The sequence below is a fragment of the Mus caroli genome, chromosome 13, assembly GCF_900094665.2.
Source record: "Mus caroli chromosome 13, CAROLI_EIJ_v1.1, whole genome shotgun sequence".
In the NCBI taxonomy this organism is placed as follows: Eukaryota; Metazoa; Chordata; class Mammalia; order Rodentia; family Muridae; genus Mus; species Mus caroli.
Genome location: NC_034582.1, coordinates 54354462 through 54375675, shown reverse-complemented (window position 1 = coordinate 54375675; position 21214 = coordinate 54354462). Strand labels below are relative to the sequence as shown.

The following is a 21214-nucleotide window of genomic DNA, read 5'->3' as shown; positions in this document are numbered from 1 at the left end:
CACAATGCTTTAGATCTTGTGATAATCCAACTCAGCCTCCCTAGTGAGTGTCACTGCAGTCAGGGATCGAGCCATCACTTCCACCAACCCTCTGGTTCTAACGGCATAGGAGTATCACACCTTATCAGTAGATACTTAACGTATTGGGATGCACTGTCTAGAATGTACTCTTACACTTGAGTGAAAGGAAGCAGATTTCTCTCTTGGGGATATAAAACGTGAAGTCTACACTCAACCCCTTTGGCCATAGCATCAGCTTCAGGAAAGATCAGGCGTCATAAGAGTGTTTGGTCCAAGCCTGTAGTGGATTCAGACAATGGTGGTGATACACAGTCTAGTGAGATTTGCCTTAAGAGCATGAGGAAAAGGCGAAGCTATCTTCAGAACCTTTGTAATAATTTTTTTGTGTCATCATCAAAACATCTTTTGGGAAGAACCCTCCTTGAGGGGTTATTAGAAGTTGGTTTATTTAGGATAGTCAATAAAAATCGCCTATCTGCAACTAATCGCTCAGAATTTCATGGATCTCAAATGAGATATACCAATGCATGTGCAGTGTCTATTAGTGAGCTTTGAAATTGCTCAATTGGGATGATTGTGACTTGTTTAGTCAAAGATTTCATAGATCTTATTTTTCTAAGTTAAGTTGCCAAATACTGTGTTAAAAGTATATCTAATAAAAACATGTACACATGTTCGGTAGAAATAAAACCAATAAAAAAGGACTGTGTAGAATTTTTGTTACAAATCCATTGGTAACTAATACTTCAGCAATAGATAGCCACATCTGGTCAACATCTGGTTGATGTCAGAAACCCACTATGTCCTGTGCTAGGTTAAGGGTAGCAGGTAAAGTCACTGCTTTCCCAGAGCTAAAGTTTAATGTAAGCAAGACCCCAGAGACACACAGTCAAATGTGGCCATAGTCAGACACAGCACAGGACAACACAGGCAGTGAACAGACTGGAATGAACACAGGGTGGGAGAGGGTAAGTTCTCCTTTGTTCCCATTCCTTTGATAGAGTATCTATGGAAGATCTGTACTTTTTAAAAACTGTTTTCAAAAATCATCAAAGACAATGTCTGGAAAATAGATAAGACGTGTCTGTGAGTACTAAGCCTAGAAGGATGTTTGGGTAGAGGGCTCAGTGAGACATTGTAAAGGGAAAGCCAGAGAGACTTGGTGCTCCAGGGCCCAGGCCAGAGGCTGGAAGCTGAGGAGAAGCTATCCCTTCCATGTGTGGGTGGCACATCATAGCTAAGCCACGTAACCAAAGGCCTCCAGAAATAACCAAAACATCTTCTGAAATCCCCATGGATTCTCAATTGAAAAGATGACTCTTGCAAACTTCCTCTTGGGACTCCGAGGAAACACTTTCTGTGGGGTCACAAACTCTGTGGCCACCCACCCACTTCTTCTGCATAATTATCTTCCGGTGAATAAAGGAAGCTTTCTTTTCAAAAAATTACTTCTTTTGTCTTTTGAGATTATAACATAATTTACAATTTCCCCCATTTCCTTTCCTCCCTAGAAACTGTCCCAAATACCCAGTCCTTGCTCTTTCAAATTCACAGCCTCTTTTTTCATTAATTCTTGTTATATATAATTTGTTAATATATACTACAGATCATATAAAATGCATATGTCTCTATCAGTCCGTGTGTGTGTAAATATATATATATATATATACATACATACATATATATATATGTATGTGAGTGTGTGTGTGTGTGTGTGTATGTATATATGGTAGATAGATAGATAGATAGATAGATAGATAGATAGATAGATAGATAGATAGATAATCCATAGATACATGGATAGATATAGACAGACAGACAGACAGACAGACAGACAGACAGACATAAAGGTCGATAGATGATCCATAAATACATAGATATAAACAGACATATGACAGAGATATATTCCTAAATATATACAGCCTGCAATCTATGTCTTATTTGTATATATGTTTTCAGGGCTGGTCCTTTGACATTGGATAATCAATTCATATGCTCTTCCCCATCAAAGACTGCTTCTTCCACTTTCAGCATTCCTTAGTTGTCTGTGGTTCTTGGTGTAAGGCTATGCCCTTTGTGATTGCCTCTGTCCATATTAGTGTGTCTATTGTTTTTGCTCATTTGTTCTTATTGGATACTTTGGACCAACAGTCTCTGCTTGATGACACAGCCTAACTTCACCATTGAGAAGGAAAGCAAACTTTATATTGGTTATAGTCAACTCCACTCTCCAGCCTTGAGCTGATGGAAGTACCACACAGCCTAGTCTTCATGGAGAAGGTTGTGTCAAAATAAGATACTCCTAAGGGAAAGACCCCAGATTCTCTTACAGAAGTATCTTGCTTTTTCTTCACATTTGGCTGCCATTTGAGATGTCTGCTAGGCAGACGTCTCAAGTATCCTTGGCAATGCCAAACTCTACCAAGAATGCCTAATTCTAAACAGTATTTCCTCTTCCCTTGGCCATACCATAGTTATTACATCATGAATTTGAACTGCACTTAATGTTCAAGGAGTAGACTAGTCTTTAAGCATCCTTGTATATGTCTCATGTCATATAACAAACTCAGGTAAAATTGTTGGTGGGGCCTGGTCTCACATGTCACAAACTTATAATACTGTTATCTCTGATACTTGGCTCCATCTCCAATATTAAACATGCCTTGAGATAAATGTAAGTGAATAGAAAGAAGAGATATCTGTTCCTTATGTACAGAGAGATGTCATTTCTAAGCCCTCTCATCCAATGAGTTTTCAGCCAAGAATCAGTCTTCAAACCTAACGTTATAATTGTCCTCCTTAACCTCTGAGAGAGTGCATTGGAGCAGAACATAGGCAGGATGTGGAGGAGCAGCTAGACAGAGGATAGCCACCTCATCTGTGCCAGAGAGCCCCTAGATCAAGACCACCTGATGTCCTAACCCCAAGACCTCTTATTCATATATAAGAGAAGTCCTGTGTCCCAATGAAGAAAGCCTGGGTGTTCACTATGCTTTACATTTTCGGCTGCTCTTAAGGTCTTGCTCCATGTTTTCTGTCTGGTCAGTGGCTCAGAAGACAGTAGAATGGGCCCAACCTTACCAGTAAAGGATGCTGGGTTAATATCATTATTAAAAGTAAAAGTTATTCTCCTTCTTATACTCAACTCACACTGTTTGATGTAACTGTAGTGACATTACAAGGCCCCAGGATGCTAGAAATTAGGACTGAGAAAAGTACACAGAACTACCCCCCAAATCAATACCACCTGTACGAAACACAGAGCCTTCCTGGCTGCCTAGAATGCATGCTTTAATTGCTTTCAATAAGCCAGATTTACGCTACATCAATTGCCTGTCAACTGAAAACGATGTGTGTGCGTTTCTAACGACACTTCTGCTTTCTGTCTCCATCCTTCTCCAGATAAGAATGCTTGATTACAACTTCATGTTGACAAATGACTGTGGAAAACGGATTCCAAGAGAAGTCCATATCTATCCCAGTTCCCAGCCCAGCAGGAGACAGACCCTGAGAATCCCCCTGAGTGACAAATGAAAGAATCTAGCCTAGAGGCCAAAGAGTGCGCAGATCCTCAAAGATTCCACTGCCCTCAGCCCCCGGCCAGCATCATCAGAGGCTCTGATAAACATAACCGTTGAAACAACTATGCAGCAAATGGATTGATAAGTATAAACAGCTGTACTTACATGTGTCTGGCTTGAGCTGACTGTTGGTGATGCCAAAGTACTGGGGGTTTTCAATAACAGGAATCTTGGTCATTCCAATAATGACAGCGTCGGGACCGCCCTCCGAAGAAGATGGAGTGTTACTCCCATTGGAGATGTGGTGGAGGGGGCTGGCAGAGTCATCGTCGTTGCTGATGACCGAAGCTGGGCCTGGAGGTGGAAGAAACATAGACAATCTGTAATTTAATGGCTTTGGTTGAACTTTAATTCACATACTGAAATTCCAAATGTGCAATTTCACTGGGCTTTGGTATGTTCACAGTGTTTCAATTATTACTACAATCTAATTTTAAGATATTTCCCATGCCCTGGTTAGTATTTATCTCACATTTCCCTTACTCCCAGCCCCAGACATGCACAAATTTGCTTTCCTATTGAGTTAACAAATCTTGGCATTCCACACGAGTGCAACCAATGTAATTCATGACGTTCACTTGGCATCATGTTTAAAAGGTTAACTCTTTCTCCCCCCCCCCTCTCTCTCTCTCTCTCTCTCTCTCCCAATACTTCCTTTTCATTGTTGAATGATCCTAAAGTGTACAGACATGGCACGAACCGCTTATCTGACCCTCTGCCCAATGAAGGACTTGAGACTCATTGACTTATAAGAATTTTGCAGCTGTGAACACACATGTACACACTGTTGTGGTGACACATGCTTCCATTGCTCTTGTGTGAGATTGGTAAATCCTAGGAAAGACAGTTTGAGGGTCTGCCAAGCCAGTTTACAAAGTGGCTGCACAATGTTGTCAGTCAATCACCAGGAACATATGAGGGTTCCAATTTCTTCATTTCCATTTTCTGAAACTGCACCTGCAGTGACAGAACCCAGGACCCTTGGTTATATGCACACCTTAAGAGCCCCCTGTCACTGAACTCCTGGCTCAAACCCAGGACACCTGTTTCTCCAGGGACTGAAAGAGATGTTGCAAATGTGGAGATCTGAGTTCCCTAACCTCACAGATTCACTCACCTTCTTTGTGCCTCTGCGTCTGCTCACAGTCGGGTTAGACTGTGCTAGAAAGTACCCAGTTGTTATTATTAGGGACTGGAGCGCAATTAGGTATGAAAATGCATTACAGACTTTAAAACGCTTTACGTACAGTAGTGGGTAGGGACCTTGACGTTATTGAGTTCCCATTATATTATAGAAATAGCTCAGTCTTTTTCACAGAAGAGATTTTTAATCCAGTGCCTCAGATCCACGCCCCTGTATTCACCCCACTAACTTTTGTCCAACCAGTATGTCTACTGACAACTCAAGCCAACCAAAGTGGGTTCTCAAAGATGAAAGCATAGGAAAGGAGACTCCAGAACATTGAACATAGCTTGGATAGGCACTTCACACGTAGGAGCCAAGTCTTTTAGACACAGATTGTTGCACGTGCGTGTGCGTGTGAAGTGAAGAAAATGAGCACTCTGTCCCCAAAGAAGACAGAACCAAAAGGAGCAAGGATGGAGTAAGGCAGAGTGAGAAGGAAGAACTGAACACCCAGGCGAGGCAAATCCTTGCTAAGGAAGAGAAGTCTGTGTTGCTCTTCCAGCCAGGAGTGTGTGTTTACAACCCCCGCCCCAGCATGCATCAGTACCTCGGTGTCTTCTCCACTTTCTCCTCATCCTTAATTACTTCCATGTAAAGCAATTACAAAAACAAAGGTTGTTTTGTCAGAGTCTGATACAGTCTGAATCCCTATTCAATATAATGATAATCCACCCACCGAACTCCAAGATCCATTTTCCTCCCTATGGGGACTATTATAGTTTGTAGTGATAACAATTGGACAATCCCCAGCTAGTTTGTGTCTCAAACAAAGTATGCGGGGAGAGGGGGGGAACCTACTTCTATTACCGGTGATTTTAAAAGCAGTCTCTCAATGGGAGTGTGTTTAAGTTGTGTTTAATAATATGCTCTGGCTTAACGTTGCAAACATGCCCTCACACAGCCAACTTAGAAACCATGCAACAGTTATAGCCAAGGCAAGCCTGCCGGTTGGCTATGCTCATCTTGTGTCTTGCTCGTCTGTGTATGAAAACAGTGGAAGTGGTGCCAAGAACAGCTGCAGGGACAAGTTCCTACTAATATCCCCAGCCATCTCTGCTCTGTGATCTGCTTTCTCACAAGCCTGGCTCACTCAGTTTCTAGCTGGTGATGGGGACGAAGATGTGTTCTGCATGCATTTTCTGTACATTGTCAGTAAAACGTTCCTGCTGCTGACTCTCTATCGCTAGGTCCCCAGAGCAGCTGGTTCCTTCTGTAAGGTTACCAGCTACCAAAGCTTGCTACCCTGGGAACTCCCATGGGAGGTTCAGTCAAGGCCACATATTTCTCAAAAGATCCTAGGCTCCACCTTGAACCCCCAGAGATGGAGAAGCTGTCATCGTCAAATACTCCACGTGTTGTGACAAAACTCCTTGGAGCCTCAACCATAATTAGAAACACGTTGACTTCGGTTATTCTCTGGCCCCAGTTTGACCGTGAGAATCAGAGCAGTGCTATATGTTTTGAGTAGAAGACAATGGAGACTTCTCCAAGAACCTACCACACTCATCAAAGCACACTCCTCATCCCCCGATGCACTAGCTAAGCGTCACCCCCTCATTTGACTTAGTACAAAGGGATGAGAGCAGAGGACATGGTGGTCATGCACACAGAAGAGCATGAATTCCATCCTCTGCTGCTAAAGAACGAGACAAAGTTTCAAAAGCCTTTTCACTTCACAGAAAGTCACCGTTGACAAATGGAGCATCACAAACCTCAACAATTCGTCAGAGGAATATTAATGCAACTGCCGCTCCCTTCATTAGTGATTTTCTCCAAAGCCTGGAAGATTGATATGGCTGCCAAGGTTGTGGGAATTAAGACCGTCTTTTCTACGAACATTTTAATATAACAGAACGCAGAGCACAGCGAAGTTGGGAGGGGAGAAAAGCTCCCGATGGGGACAATGAATGTCTATATAATTTGACAGCAGCCTGTGCGTGTCTTATGATTTGTGTCTTTGTGTGTCTGTGCACGTGGCTGAGCAGACATCACAAAGAAGGAGACAGAAGTCAGACGCACATCACAGCTTGTTAGGGGAAACTCATGAGAACTTGAAAACTGTACTATAATACCAACACAAAGTTTTCAATTGCTAGAAGTGTACACAGTAGTTAGTTCTGATTACAAGGCTGATAAACAGGAGGTATAATACATGGAAACATTTTAGTTAATTTTTATTTCAATATGAAAAATTTTAAAAAGAAGTACAGAGAGACAACTTTGTCTCATCAGAGCTACATGACAGCATATCATATATATTTGATTTTTTTAGATGTCTCTAAGTCTAACAGAACATGTTTTCCAGTGATTAAAATGGCCATCTGGGAAATAAGTTTCCTTCTCAATTCCAACAATGCCTTCAAAGAAGGGAGGGATTCCTACTCGTAAGCAACCGAATGCCTTGCCGGGCTCTCTCTTTTTTGTGGGCTGGTGCGATGGCCCTTGAAAGCTGCTGCTCAGTCTCTAGATAGAGTAAATGCCCTGGCCACCATTTCATCTTCCACACACAGGCCAACACAGGCCACATCCCCAGTCACCTCCCTGTGTGGTCTTCATCTTCCAGGTCACTATCCAACTGTCCTATCACTCAAAGTCCAGAGAATTCGGGAAAGCATGGACATCCGGAGCCTGTGGGTTTATTGCAATCAGCCAGCCCTAGAACTGCCTCTTCTGTCCCTGGTTCCTCCCCATGGAAACAATAAGACTCTTCCCCTCATCTCCTTGCAGCTTCCACCTCCTGACTGATAGGGGTGGAGTGGGGTGAGGGTGGGGCACTTGCCCTGCATGGCCACATGTTTTCTTTTGGAAACTCTCCATCATAAGGTCTCTTCATGGTGGTCCTGTCTCCTAAACTGTTGGCTTCTACATACTTGACGGGTACAACAAAAGCCTCTGGTGGGCTGTGCCTGGGACATCCTGAAGAGCAATCTACGCTGCCACTTAAGAGGAGGAAACGTACTTTTGAATCTCTCTAGGCATCCTTCTGTAGTTAAAGGTGTCTTGAAAGTGTTGCGGGGGCAGTGTGGTTAGTTGTTTAGGGGAAGGAAGACAGCATCATCCAGTACTGTAGAGATAGGATGGCTCACCTTCCTCAGCACACACATCCCTGTAACAGGGGGAACCCTATGGACCACACTAGAAGGGAAAACTCCGTAATGTCTCTGGCTGTTTCTGAAATGTGCCTGTTGGGAGCTACCCATGATCCTGGAGTTCCAAGTGGTGCTCCAACTAGGTCTGGTGTCTGCTTTTCTTCCATTTGGGACATGTTTTGCATTAGAAGCTTTGAGGATACTTTAAGATGACATTTTTCCCCCTCTAGGATTTTTCTAGATGGCCTGTCTCAGTCTGAGCTCATCCCCGGTGCCATATGTGGGTCACTGGACAGGCACTGCTATAGAATATCTCACTGCACAAAGTCCCGTGTCAGTGGCAAAATGTAAAGGAAGCAGGCTTCCTTAAATGACAGGTGGTGGAGCAGATATCTCACAAATGAGTGGCTTCCTTATGTACATCCACTATTTAGAAGTTTTACCTAGAGCCAATGCTGCTATGAAAGGAACAGCACCAGAGAATCTACCCACAATGGCCATATTTCAGAAATCCAGAAGAACAATAGAAAACCATCTTTTCAAACTGCCCGCCCAACTTGCATTCTTTGTCTTTGTAGTCACAGAAAATACCAAGAGAGTGGAAGTCCTGAGAGATCACACCTGACTTGCGTCCTTAACGACGAGCAATACCATCTGCATCCCCTCCGCACAACACACGCCTAGCTTTTCAATTGTCCGCACTTGCTTTGAATGCAGGGGACAGAAAGCAATCAAGCACAAATCACAGTGTCTGGATGTGGAAGTCTGTTTTTGAGAAAAAAAAATCATCACAAATGAACAGCTAATTCTCCAGCTCAGAACTCTACTGCACCATAGCCAAGAGACCAAAGTTAAGAGCCAAACTTGCCCAAGCTTGCCTGTTCAGCCAAGGGTTCATGGCACGGATGTACATCTACATTGTGTCTTAAGCCTTCAAAGCTCATCACTGCCTAGAACAGACAGCCATTGACACGCCCACTGGATTAAAAGCAAGTCAGCTTCAATCGGGCAAACCTACTTACTACACAGTTTGCAAAAGTAATACCTTTTGAAAGAAAAAAAAAAACCCTGGGTCTTTTGCTTCAACCAGTCAAAAACTGGAAAGACAGAAAAGAAGAGGAAGACCCGTGAGGAATGAGGAAACCTGAGTGGGTTCTGTGAGTCAAGCGACTGAGCCCAGAAAAGCCAGAGGAGAGACCACTTCCCCACACCTTGTCTTGACTTTACTTTCCCAATCCCAAACCATGAGACATCGGCAAACCACAACAAAACATAAAATAAACTTCGAAAAAGAAGTGGAAACAGGAGACAATCAGATGCCCTCAGTAATGCCCCTCCCCACCAAAACAAACAAACAAAAACAAACGTTTTAAAGCTAAAAACCCCAGGAGAACAAGATATCTTCTCAGGCACCTAGAAGTGAGGTTTCGGATTTCTGTGTAAACATTTGTGTTTCATCTGGAGAACATGGAAGCTCGGATCAGATAAGAGACAACAACCTGTCTTCCAAGGAAGCACAGTCCAAACCCGGGGTTAAGGGCTCTGAGCTGTTGCTTGGCTTGCTCGGTTCCTCCTTCAGGCAGGGGAAGAAATCATCTAGGACAGGCGTCGGGTGTGAAGACTCGGGGAAGCATTTGAAGAATGTGACACAGCTCTATAGCCATGTGAAAAAAGATGAGAAAACAGATCTTATCGGAAGCCGGAGAGCAATACAAAAGGTGGGGGTTGGGGGCGGTGTTGCCGCTATGGCTGGGGTAGCCCACGTGCCTTAGGGAACCACTGGGTTCCAAGCATTCGTTTCCTGTACGACAGAAACTATCTGTGGCTGTGAGGCCAGTAAAGGAGCTGAGTCTAAGTCATCTGCTTCTTTGCTCTGGGCCCTGCGGTGATCTTCCTGGTGAGGTAAGGTTAAAACCAGGTCTGAGAACTCAGTTAAGTGAAACGTTGCGGGTGAAATCTCCCTGCACTTTCCGGGATAGCTCACGAAGTTGGGCCCTGACTGGTTCAGGCTCAGGCTTAGGCTTTGCTTTCCTAGCATCCTGCATGCTGGGCTTGCAACCTAAGCTGATATTTATTTATTCCGCTACTTAGTTATCGAGATGCAGGAAAGTAACACCCGAGGGCCTGAAGCAAGCGCTGAGCTAAGGCCTCTGCGCAAAGCTGACTTCTGAAAAGGGTTGATGACCTTCGTCTAAATCCTTCCAAATGGACGAAAGCTTGGCCCAGGAGAGACCCTCTGCATTTGTTTTTTTTGACAGTTCTGAGGATCAAACCCAGGCCTTCGCACAAGCTAGACAAGTGCTCCACCACCAAACTACCTTCTCTGCATCTAGATATTTGTTTGACTTATCTTTTTAAAAATAAAATAACAGATGGTTGCATTTTTCAAGGCTTTTCTTTTTTATTTGAGTAATTCTTCCATTACCTTTCTTTTTCAACAGAGAACCCATTAAATGTCAACATTCCTCTCTCCCTGGCTGTACATTTCAGATCACTTCTCCTCATTAATTTACAACCAACACAGTGGCACTGGCCATCCTATATACCTGAGGGGCTCTTCCCCTCTTCAAACATCCTTGCAGTATGGTAAATCCTGTTAATAGAATTCCTACTAAGAGGACAGCCTCGGTCAGAACAGTGGAGTTGAGATGTATCAAGTCTCATCGAGTCTCACTTTTAGCAACAATGTATTAAGTGAGGTGTCTATAGTTGCGCTCCAGCCCAATGTGCCAGCGTGACCTTCTGTGCCCCCCATCTGAGGCCCCGAAATCATCACCACCATGCTTCTCACATGCGCTGCCTTGTGTGAGTGTGTCAAAGAACACTGTAGATAAGACAAGTGTAGGAATGCCTCCCGTGCAGCCCCCACAATAATCCCGCTGCCCACCTGCTCTTCAGCCATATCTTTCCTGGATTACAAATCCCCCTGAAGTTGCTCACAAGGAGCCAGACTCCCAGAGGTCACTCCATACTGTAGTGACAGATAGGGGACTGTTCAGAGAATCTGGTTTTCTTTTGTCTTTTAAAGTTGTCTTTTCCATATTCAGAGTGCCAAAATTCACCAGATTTGGGGATATTATTATTACTTTGGTTTTCTATACAGTCAAATATAGCAGTTATTAATCCAACTGTCAGAGCAGAGACTTCAAAGAGTGATAAGCTTCAGGATTTGCCAGAAGGGGCTTTGGGTGGAAAGAGAGCCAGCCATCCTAGAAGTATTTCCATGTGGGTGGGACTCAGAGGGGGAGAAGCCACTCCATCCTCGAGGAGAGATGAGGTTTCAGGAGACACAGTTCTGAATTCTACAGCACAGACTAGAATAAGACAAGCACAGAGTGGAACATAGATTCTCCCAACTTTTGATGTCCATTTAAGATGTTTCTGAATTGACAGCAGTGTTAAGGCTATTTGCATTTGGTAGATGTCACACTTCAGATTTTGCACTTGGCATCTTTCTCTATGTCCTTACTCACTGGAGACATTCAATGACAGGAGAAGATACTGCTCCTACCAGCCAGGTGACCATGAACACCACTGGTGCTCCCTAGAGCACTAAGCTTCCAACATAGTTGGATATTAGACTTGAAACAAGACAAGAGTGTCAGCAATCTTAGGCCAGGAAGACACTGGGTCAGTTAAAGTGTCAGCAGTCTTGGACCAGGAAGAGACTGGATCAGCTAATCTCAGACAGGATGTCTTGGCTGCAGGATAGAATCAGAATTGTGAGAAAGAAAGATGAAGAGCAAGAGACTGGCCTAGAGGTTTAAAGAGAAATGAAGGCTTGAGAAACCATAGCCTGACCTGGTGTGAGGCAGAAAAGAGGAGACGAAGAGTTAGGGAACCAGAGATCAACTACCAGTTAAGGGGGCCTGGGGAGGGAAGTACACAGCTTCCAGCTGAAGACAGTGAGGGGTTTGCTGGTACTGTCCGTATGGTCCTGAAGGAACCCAGAGCAGAAACAACTTTACAGCACTAAATGGAAACTTCTTAGACACAAATCCCAGATAAAAAGTTGGAGCAAAATTTCCTACTTTGGTGTTTGGGAAAAATGAGAGGGGACTTTTAAAAAAATTTTTTAGGTTCAAAGGTGTGTGTGTGTGTGTGTGTGTGTGTGTGTGTGTGTGTGTCTGTCTGTCTGTCTGTCTGTCTGTAGGGTCCTTGTGTGTCCAAAAGCTTGATCGCTTGAGTAAGACTACTAAAGAGTAGTGGTACCATTAAGAGGTGGAGCCTATAATGCTAGAACCTCGGGTCTTTCATGAGAGTGCCCTTCAGAATTGTGGGGCCCTAGGATGTTAACTCAATAACAAAGGGTGAGCAGTTTTGTTCAGCTGTGACTTCTTGGTGGGATATGCTTTTCAATGCCCACCCACAGACCACTGAAGACAGCCATGGAGAGGTGACTGGAGATGTCACGGGCATACGCTATGAGTCACAGTCAACCTGTTCTAAACAGATCACTCAGGGATTTTGTTATGGAGACAGAAAGCCAAGTAATGGAAGCATAGGGATGGTAGGATGCTCTGGAGCTCAGAGCAGTCAAATGTGCTTGTCCCGGCCCCTAGGGAACTGGAGAAGGGAGGAGGGGCTGGGTGGAAATTACACACTGCTCATTTTTCATTCACAAACACAAACAAGAGTACCCAACTGCTGCTAAATCTAGGTAAGCTTATTCCTGACTTGCTGATGTCTGCACTTAGAAGGGGCACGGTCACAATGAAGAAGGGAACATGAGTTCTTTATTAAATTCACTTTACATCCTGATGACTGCCCCCCCAGTCACTGTTCCCATAATCTCTTCCCCTGAGAATATAAGCATTGGGGCCCCTGAACCCAGAGAAGTGCAAGAGCTTCAAAGAGATGGAGTGATTGCCAATCTCCTAGAAGCTCTGGCCATCCAACAGCTCCTTCTTGATGGATTGAAGCAGTAATCTAAAACAAAAGCAATGTTCTCACTTTCTTGTGGTAGCTCACCCATGGAGACTGGGGCCTTTCCAGCTTTCTTTTACTTACTGTTGTATGAGACATTTTATTCACATCAGAATAAAGGGTTCCCTCAAAAGTAAAGTGGGTACAGTCACCATAAAGACTTCAGCCCTTTTGGATTCTATTAGGAAATTAACCAGTTAAACTCTAATGATTTTTGGAAAAAGCTGACCAGAGAGTGGAAAAAATAACACGTCAATACATCAGCAACTCCGAGACAGGGCAGAAATGAAAGAAACTAAAGAGCAGGAAAGATCCGTTTTCCAAACATCTCTCCAAGGAAACAGTTAGGATTTACGGAGTTGAAAGGGAAGTATTCATAACCAAAGTGCAAGTCAGAGAAAGGAGCCAGAAACAGGCAAATGGATGAAACCTGACCATCCCTGCAGATCCCAGCCACACAAGACCTCGGCATCAGCTTTCCAACGGCTCTGACCTCGAGACACCCCAGTTTCCAGAATGCCTTTTATATTTCAGAAGAATCACATTTGTATTTGGAGAGAAAAAAATCACTAGTTTCCAGATCTTATAACTCCACAGAAGTTAAAATTTGTAAATCCCATTATCTCGCTACCCTTCATCCCCAAGAACTACACATCCATCACTGTGGGGGTTGGGTAGGGGAGATGAGCTCAATACTCTGCAGCAAAACTGCTCCTCGTCTACTTCCAGAGGCTGTGCCTTCCCCCAGAGGGCACATGAAGGAGGCAGCTCCAGGCTGCTTAGCCGAGGGAGGGCACTGAATTCAGTGCAGGCATCTCAGGGACCATGAGCTGACTACCTCCAAACGCAGGTCTGCTGGCCACTGGCGTGGAGGGGATGTGGAGTAAAGGGTCTCCGTGCTGGCAGTTCCCTTTCTGCAGTCAACTCACTAATAGCTAGTTTCAAATTAATTCTACGTCCTCTGGTCTCAGAAGAATGTAGTTCAGGGCTAGGTTTCCACTTCAGCCCCGCCTTGCTTACTTGTGGACATGGGCATTATAAACAAAAGTCCCATCGTAGACTAGGAAGAGGGCTTGGGTTGAGTGGAGCTGATTCTGAATGTCACAGCATAAAGAGAACTTCCTCCTCATTTCATTATTCCTACTGTTCTCGAAGGAAAACATCAGTAATCAGTTCCTAGGTTAGAAGACATGGCTCAGTGGCCAAGAGAGCCACTGGCTGCTCTTCCCGAGGACCTAGGTTTCAAGCCTAGCTCACAAACTCCAAGATGTCATCTGTGTCTGATATCTTCTGGTCTCCACAGAGACCTACATACACATAGGGCACATGCATATGTGCAGGCAAAACATCTATGCGTATAAAATAACTTTCAAATTTTCTCTGTGATAAAGACAAAGTGTATGGTTGAAACCGTTGAAGTCAATATTTTTTCTTTTATTCCTACCCCTTAGACTATGTTTTGCAGATGCCTTTGCAGTTAGTTGTAGCTCTAGAATCCATTTCTAGCCAGTATAAGGCCAGGCCACACAAAGTCTCCACACTTGCCACCTGCCCTATGTGCCCTTCAACCTGTCCAGAATGCAGAAGACAGAGACAAACTAGGTTCTTATGACCTGAAGATCACATTGGGCTGTTCCAAAGAAGAACTACGTGTGGATGTGAAAGCTTAGAGCTTTCGGCTGGGGGGGGGGGGGGGGAGGCAACCACCCCCCCACACACACACACATTGTATCCCTGTTCAAGAATCACATTATCATGTTTGATCTGTTTTCAGCTCTGGGGGCTCTTTACAGCACTAAGAACTGATCCTAACTGATGCACATAGACAAAGAGATGCACATGTACAAGAAGAGATAGATGTATACACACGTATCAGCTCAATGCCTCCTCAAGAGTACCAAAGTGCCAAAGCCTCACATTCAAAATTCTATGTCTGTTCATATCTGTGCTATTCTGTAGATGAAGCACATAGGTTTCCCTATGTTTCAGGTGACTTCTCCAACATGCTAACAACCACTAGCATACAAAAAAAGAAAAGCTAGGAAGACAGAGATGACCAGGCAGGTCTTCTGCGTTTGTACTTGACTTAAATCCATCCTCTGCCAGCATCTGGGCTGAGTGCTGAGAGACCTATCCATCTTTTCCTTTTCATTCTTTCTGTGACCCTTCTAATTCAGTTTCTCTGCTCTCTCTGGCCACCTGCAGTCTCCTTACCCCAGTGCTTCTGGAATGATCATTTTTCAAGTATAAATCAATTATTTCAACCCTTTGACAACTACTTGTAATTTTATACGTGTCTGGTTGTCACTCCGGGGCGATGTGATTTGCCTTTCTTCCCTCCTTCTCTAAATTTTCGATGAATGAACACATAGGAGCCACTTCCTGGTGTTTGCATCCTATTCTGGTCTATTTGTATTCAACTGAGGGTCCACATATCATACCCCACCCCTTCACTTCTGTCTGAGTCCCTCCTAACCCAGCTCCACTCACTCACTTTCTATTGTCTTGTCCCCATTTGAAGACTTGAATAATGGTGTAGCCAGAACCTCAGAGTCACCTGGACTCAGAGGACAGAAGCTAAGAGCTTCCCTCCAGCTGCCAGCTGCTATGACCGGGGCTTCTGCACAGAGAGTCTCTGTGTGCTTGCAGCATGCTGTGGGCAGCTACTGGTTAGTCCACCACTCTCCCAAGCATGACACTTAAACTGCTTCCTAATCAGCATCACTGATGTTGAGCTCTGGCCTCACAGCAGGGAAGAACTGCAGTGTGATGTCATGTTCAGGCTGAATAGTAGCCCAAATCCAGGCACGCTAACAATAATGGATAAAATTGCCTCCAGGCGACGTGTATGCAATGTTATCTGACAGAAAAATAAAATTTGTGTTTGAAAATGGGTTCCATCTCCAAGATGTCTCATTATGGATGCACAAATTACAGTGAGCATTTGGAAATATGTTGATCAGCTTGTGCAGGGAGGGTGACAACTGAGAGGATGACTGGGACCCTGAGAATCTACACTATACCATACTATACCATACCATACTACATCATACCATACTATACTATACTATACTATACTATACTATACTATACTATACTATACCATTCTATACCATTCTACACCATTCTATACCATTCTATACCATTCTATACCATACCATTCTATACCATACCATTCTATACTATACCATACCATTCTATACTATTCTATACCATACCATTCTATACCATATCATTCTATACCATACTATACCACACCATACCATATTATACCATAGCATTCTATACCATACTATACTATTCTATACCATACCATTCTATACCATACTATACCATACCATTCTATACTATACCCTACTACACCATATCATATCATACCATACTATACTATACTATACTATATCATACCATACCATACTATACCATTCTATAAGATACTATAGCATACCATTCCATACTACACTATACCATTCTATACTATATTATATCATACCATACCATACCATACCATACCATACCATACCATACCATACCCATACTATACGAAGCCAGCTTGTGTAGTTCACTGCTCGCTGTAGAGTTGCCATACCCTTGGAAGTGATGAGCACAGCAATAGTTTTTAATACACAATGGTATAAATTATTAAAAGTATACGAAAATATCAAGGCATAAATTACAAACCCAACAAAAACCCACTATGCTTTGCTAGTACAGTGACTTCCTGACTCACTGCGGACCTGCAAAGGGACTTGAACACAGCATAGCCTGTCATCTGAATCTGTAGGTCCTGTACCTGAGGAGTCAACCAATCTCCAGTTGAAGATATATATATATATATATATATATATATATATATATATTCTTAATATATTTTGGCCATTATTTCCTAAACACTATAGTATGACATGTACACAGAATTTACATTATATTAGACACTATAAGTAATCTAGAGAGATGACTTGATTCTGTGGAGGGTTGTACACAGGTTCAGTACAAATACAATGCCCTTTTACATAAAAGAGATGTGATCTCTGAGGACATTGGTATCTGTGTGGTCCTGAGCAGACCTGCATGTGTACTGAGAGGGTTCACTGTTTAAGGGTGAGAGATATATTGAAGCCAGCACTCCAGGCAGTGATGTGGAATGGAGACCCTGGGCTAGATGCCAAGGAGGACTGGCTCTCTCTAGACACCACAGGAAGTATCCAGCATGATCCTGAGTAGGCCCCATCTTAGACTGGTTCTTCCTCCATAGAGAAAGACATTGGGAGGTGAGTCCAACAAGCTTCAGTGTCCATAAACATTAGAGACACACACATCAGGGACACACACCAAGAGCACTGACACTTGACCTTGCATCGTTTTCCTGAGCCTGGCATCTGGGAAATGTGACGTCATGTGCAATTTAAAGAAAAAGCATTCAGGTACCTGGCCTAGCGTTTCTCTGGAAAAAAAATAGTCCTTAGGTCTCTCTTAGGAGGAGAGCCTGTGCTCTGCAGAAGCAGTCTTTAAAACTGTGCTCATTAAGACTTGCTGTGTGACAGGAGCTTCCTAGAGACTAGATACTGCTTTAATTAGGGGAACTCGATCAGCATTTATTGCCATGTTTAAAAAAAAAATAATAATACGCTGAAACAAAAGCCTGGGAGATTTAAAGTTCAGAAGCCTCTGGCGGGAATGGATGAAATTCATCTTGTGTGAAACACAGCAAGGTCTCCCAATCCCATATTTCAAACAACTAATTTTGAAGAAAAATGGTTGGCTCTTATTTTTCTCTTCCATTCTGAACACAAAGAACTATTTCAAAAGAAATTCAGCGGGGTTTACCTCTCAAGTCATCGACAATTAAGTGCTGGGTTTTTCAAATCAACTGCAAATTCCAGAAAGCTCTACAACAAAGGCCACAATGTTCCACCCTGGTGAGTGAAAGGTGGGACCCCTCAGCTCTGGCTCCTTATGCTCCAGGCTTGGGTTTGGATCGAGGCAGGGTCTGCCCTAGCCTAATAAAAAGGCTTGACAGACATGAGAGAGTGAACTCAAAGCTTTGCCCCCAGTGAGAGCTCAGAGTGCTCTGAGAACACTTTCTCAGCTGCCACAGGCTGTCTAAGGGGAGGCAGGTGATGTCTGTCTGTGCTCACACATTTTCCTGCTGACCCCCTCTTAATGCTGGCCTCACACACGCTCCAATTCCCTTTCTCTTCAAAGCACTGCCGGTTAGTAATTTAGAGCAAAGTCTTCACAAAGAACTCACTTTAGAAGCAATGCTAGTGGCCCCTCTAAGAGAACAACAAGCCTGGCAAACAATTTATGACAAATTCCCTTGAGACTGGGTTTCCATGGAGAACCCAAACAGTGAGTCAGACCTGCAGGACATGCTTAGACCAGTCCCTCTTACCTTGTTACTGAGACCTTTCAAAGGAAGGAAGGTACCTCACAACTCCGCTTTACAATCTTGCTGGTTCATTCGTGTTTTATTGCTGAAATCATACATGTAACATAAAAATTTGTTTTCAGTCTCTCAGGATCATCACCTGTTGCCACTAACGCAGGGAACCGTGAGGGGAGCTTTCTGTATTTTATGGGATTTTACAGGAGAGGGCTGTGCACAGTGAGGTATCCAGAAGCTACAAGACGTGTTTCTCGTTGATTCTACCCAAGGTCAGGAACTGTGTGGTAATAGCCAGGATGTAATCTTATAGCTGGATACCCTTCATTTATTTGGAAGTCTTCACTGTGAAACCAAACAAATAGAATTCTATGCACTAAAAAGGCAAAAATGTTGAATAAATAGTGAGAGGTAGAACCCAACAAAAACCTATCATTTAAAGCAAGATGCCATTGAACAGGCTGGCTATTCTGCTGGGTCACTTGAGGTGGCTACCCTTGGTCAGTAAAAGAAGGCCAGACCCATGAGAGAAAAATCACTTTTCGTTCTACCCTTCCCCATTAAATGGCCAGAGTGTTCTTTAAGGGTCATGGATTTTCTGAAAAATTATCAAAATTATCAGGTCAGGAAGTCTCAGAGTGGGAGTAATGTTGCCTCCAGTGGAAAAAGATCATGAAGAGATTTTAGGTTGTCCCCATGCTGGGGTGAAGTGGAGGGCATGTGTTCTATACATTTGATGGCTTGAAGCCAGAAATGCTACATCACCACAGTGCCTAGGAGAAGTTCCTGTGGTACAGAACCTAAGACCCACAATTTCTGCCTGGGATGATACCCAAGTCTAGACCCTAAGATTCGAGATACATAGAACAGTCCACGCAGTGCAGAACTAAAACTAAGATGCTAATGATAACAAGATTGAGAAGCCCAGACCTAGGTTAGAGTGTAGAAAGGTTGGAATTTATTCTAAATAACTTGAGACCTGTTTTAAAAAACAGATCCCAGACTGCCTATGCAAAGGCACGCCAATCCTTTCTGTCTTAGCTTATCTGATACTCCTCAAAGATCCGAGTTACCTGATCATGTCGTTTCTTCTCTCTGGAATACAAGATCATTGCTATCATCATTAGGACCATCACCACCAGGAACTGGACTCAGACTCTGTCTTGGGACTAAGTCATTGATTCACCATTTCTTTATGGACACACTGCGATTGCTTAGGCTGTCTCTGAACCTTCTTCTCTCTGCCGCCAATAGAACTACCTCTTGTGATTAGACCCGGCCACAGGATCTGACTCCAGCTGTGTCAGCCGTGACTCGTGTCCAAACATCTCCGATTCCAGTCTGCACTCTTTAGATAAGCATGCCACGACTCTTCCTACTCATTATTGACTTGCTTGCCCTACCCATTGGCTGCCTGATGGGTTCCAAACAGTATAAAAATGTAATGAGAATAGAATAGCCACATCACCTCTCTGCCTGGTAAATCGGCGTCTGTATTCCTGAAATGTGACCTTCAAACTCTACCTTTGACCATTAAGTTCCATTCATTCTGACCAACGAAAAATTATTTCATCATGAAATGCTTCTTGATTCTTCAAATTAAAAAAAAAAGTACATATTTGGGCTGTTTCTTGCCATAAGTATCACATGGTTCGCTGTATTTATACAATTCTATTTTTTTAATTAGAGTTTAAGGATTCCTGTGCTATTCCACCCCATATCCTTTGCCATGAGCTTCATAACAATTACAGTACAGTTAAGTTGAGTACTTTCCACATGTAGATACCCAATAAATGTCCCAAAGCCACTAATGAAATGTTCTAAAGGAGGCAGACAATAGTGGAAACTGCTGTACTGTTGCCTCCTGGTTCCTGTATTTCTAAGACACCTGTGCTTTCCCTGTCATAGATGGTCTCCACATTTTATTTGTCTACCTAGCTGTTCTAACTGTCCCCCTCTAATTTTATGTTTTATACACACACACACACACACACACACATATATGTATACATATATATATACACACACATATATATACATACACATATATATGTACGTACATATATATATACACACACATTTTTATAAAACACATAATACTTCCTACTGTAATTATCAAATACAGGGCTTGATTAAATGTAGGCAGTCTATAAAGAGCTAATCAAACAAACAAACAAAGATGATGACTTCCAACCAGGACCTTGCAGTATTCAATGAAAAGCCAAATTTGGCATAAGAGGCCCATGATTGGATTAGATACCCACCTGCTCACCTCTCTTCTCTGCAGAGACCTGGGCTCCCTCACCTCCTACCCTGAGGTTTGTTTCTGCTTATTCAAAGTTGAAAGACATAGCATGGGGATCTCAGGCAGAAGACTAAGATTCAATAGGGTGCCTGTTGCCCTGTTCCTCTGGCCCTTGCCAGTGTGACACACAATGTCTCATGTCCAGACAGCAGTATCCTGAACTCCTGTTTCCAGAGACAGTTACTGTGAGCCCATGCCCCTCTACCCATGTGCATTGCATGGTAGGAGGGGAGATGGCCTTTTATGTTTCAGAAGGTATAGCTTCTTCAGTAATGAAGCTCCCATTAAATCATCTTAAAGACATTCACACCTGTGGAAATATCCAATTTTTTAAAGGCCAACTCTACAAAATGGAATTCATGTCTTACATTAACAATGAAGCCAAGGATCTTGAGGTGAGAACTTTCATGCTTCCTAGGGGAAAACCTACTACAATGTCTGTGACATGAACACAGCAATGAAGCAGTCCCTAATGACGTATTACTATGTCAGTAGATCAGTATATCACTCAACTCAACCCATATGGGAGAAGCTTCACTGGAGACCTAGAACTGGCCCACAGGCAGAGAATAAGAGACTTGGGCATGTTCAGCACTAGATGGGATGTCTATACCACACCCCTCTCCTCAAGGCTCAAGGACCCATGTGGATGGGAGAGAGAGAAAGAAACGTTTGTCAAAGCCTGAGGCGATAGAGGACTTCAAGGAAACAGAGCTTCCA

General features: G+C 43.3%; 1 protein-coding gene across 4 annotated transcripts in view; it reads right to left on the bottom strand.

Annotated features, from left to right (window-relative positions):
- Nucleotides 1-21214, bottom strand: part of Ntrk2 (neurotrophic receptor tyrosine kinase 2) — a 315292-nt gene that overhangs the window by 128121 nt on the left and 165957 nt on the right. For all 4 annotated transcript variants that reach the window (XM_021180131.2, XM_029468409.1, XM_021180130.2 and 1 more), the window contains exon 13: nucleotides 3708-3896. In XM_021180131.2, the coding sequence (XP_021035790.1) occupies nucleotides 3708-3896 (189 nt within the window). The remainder of the gene's footprint in view (nucleotides 1-3707; nucleotides 3897-21214) is intronic.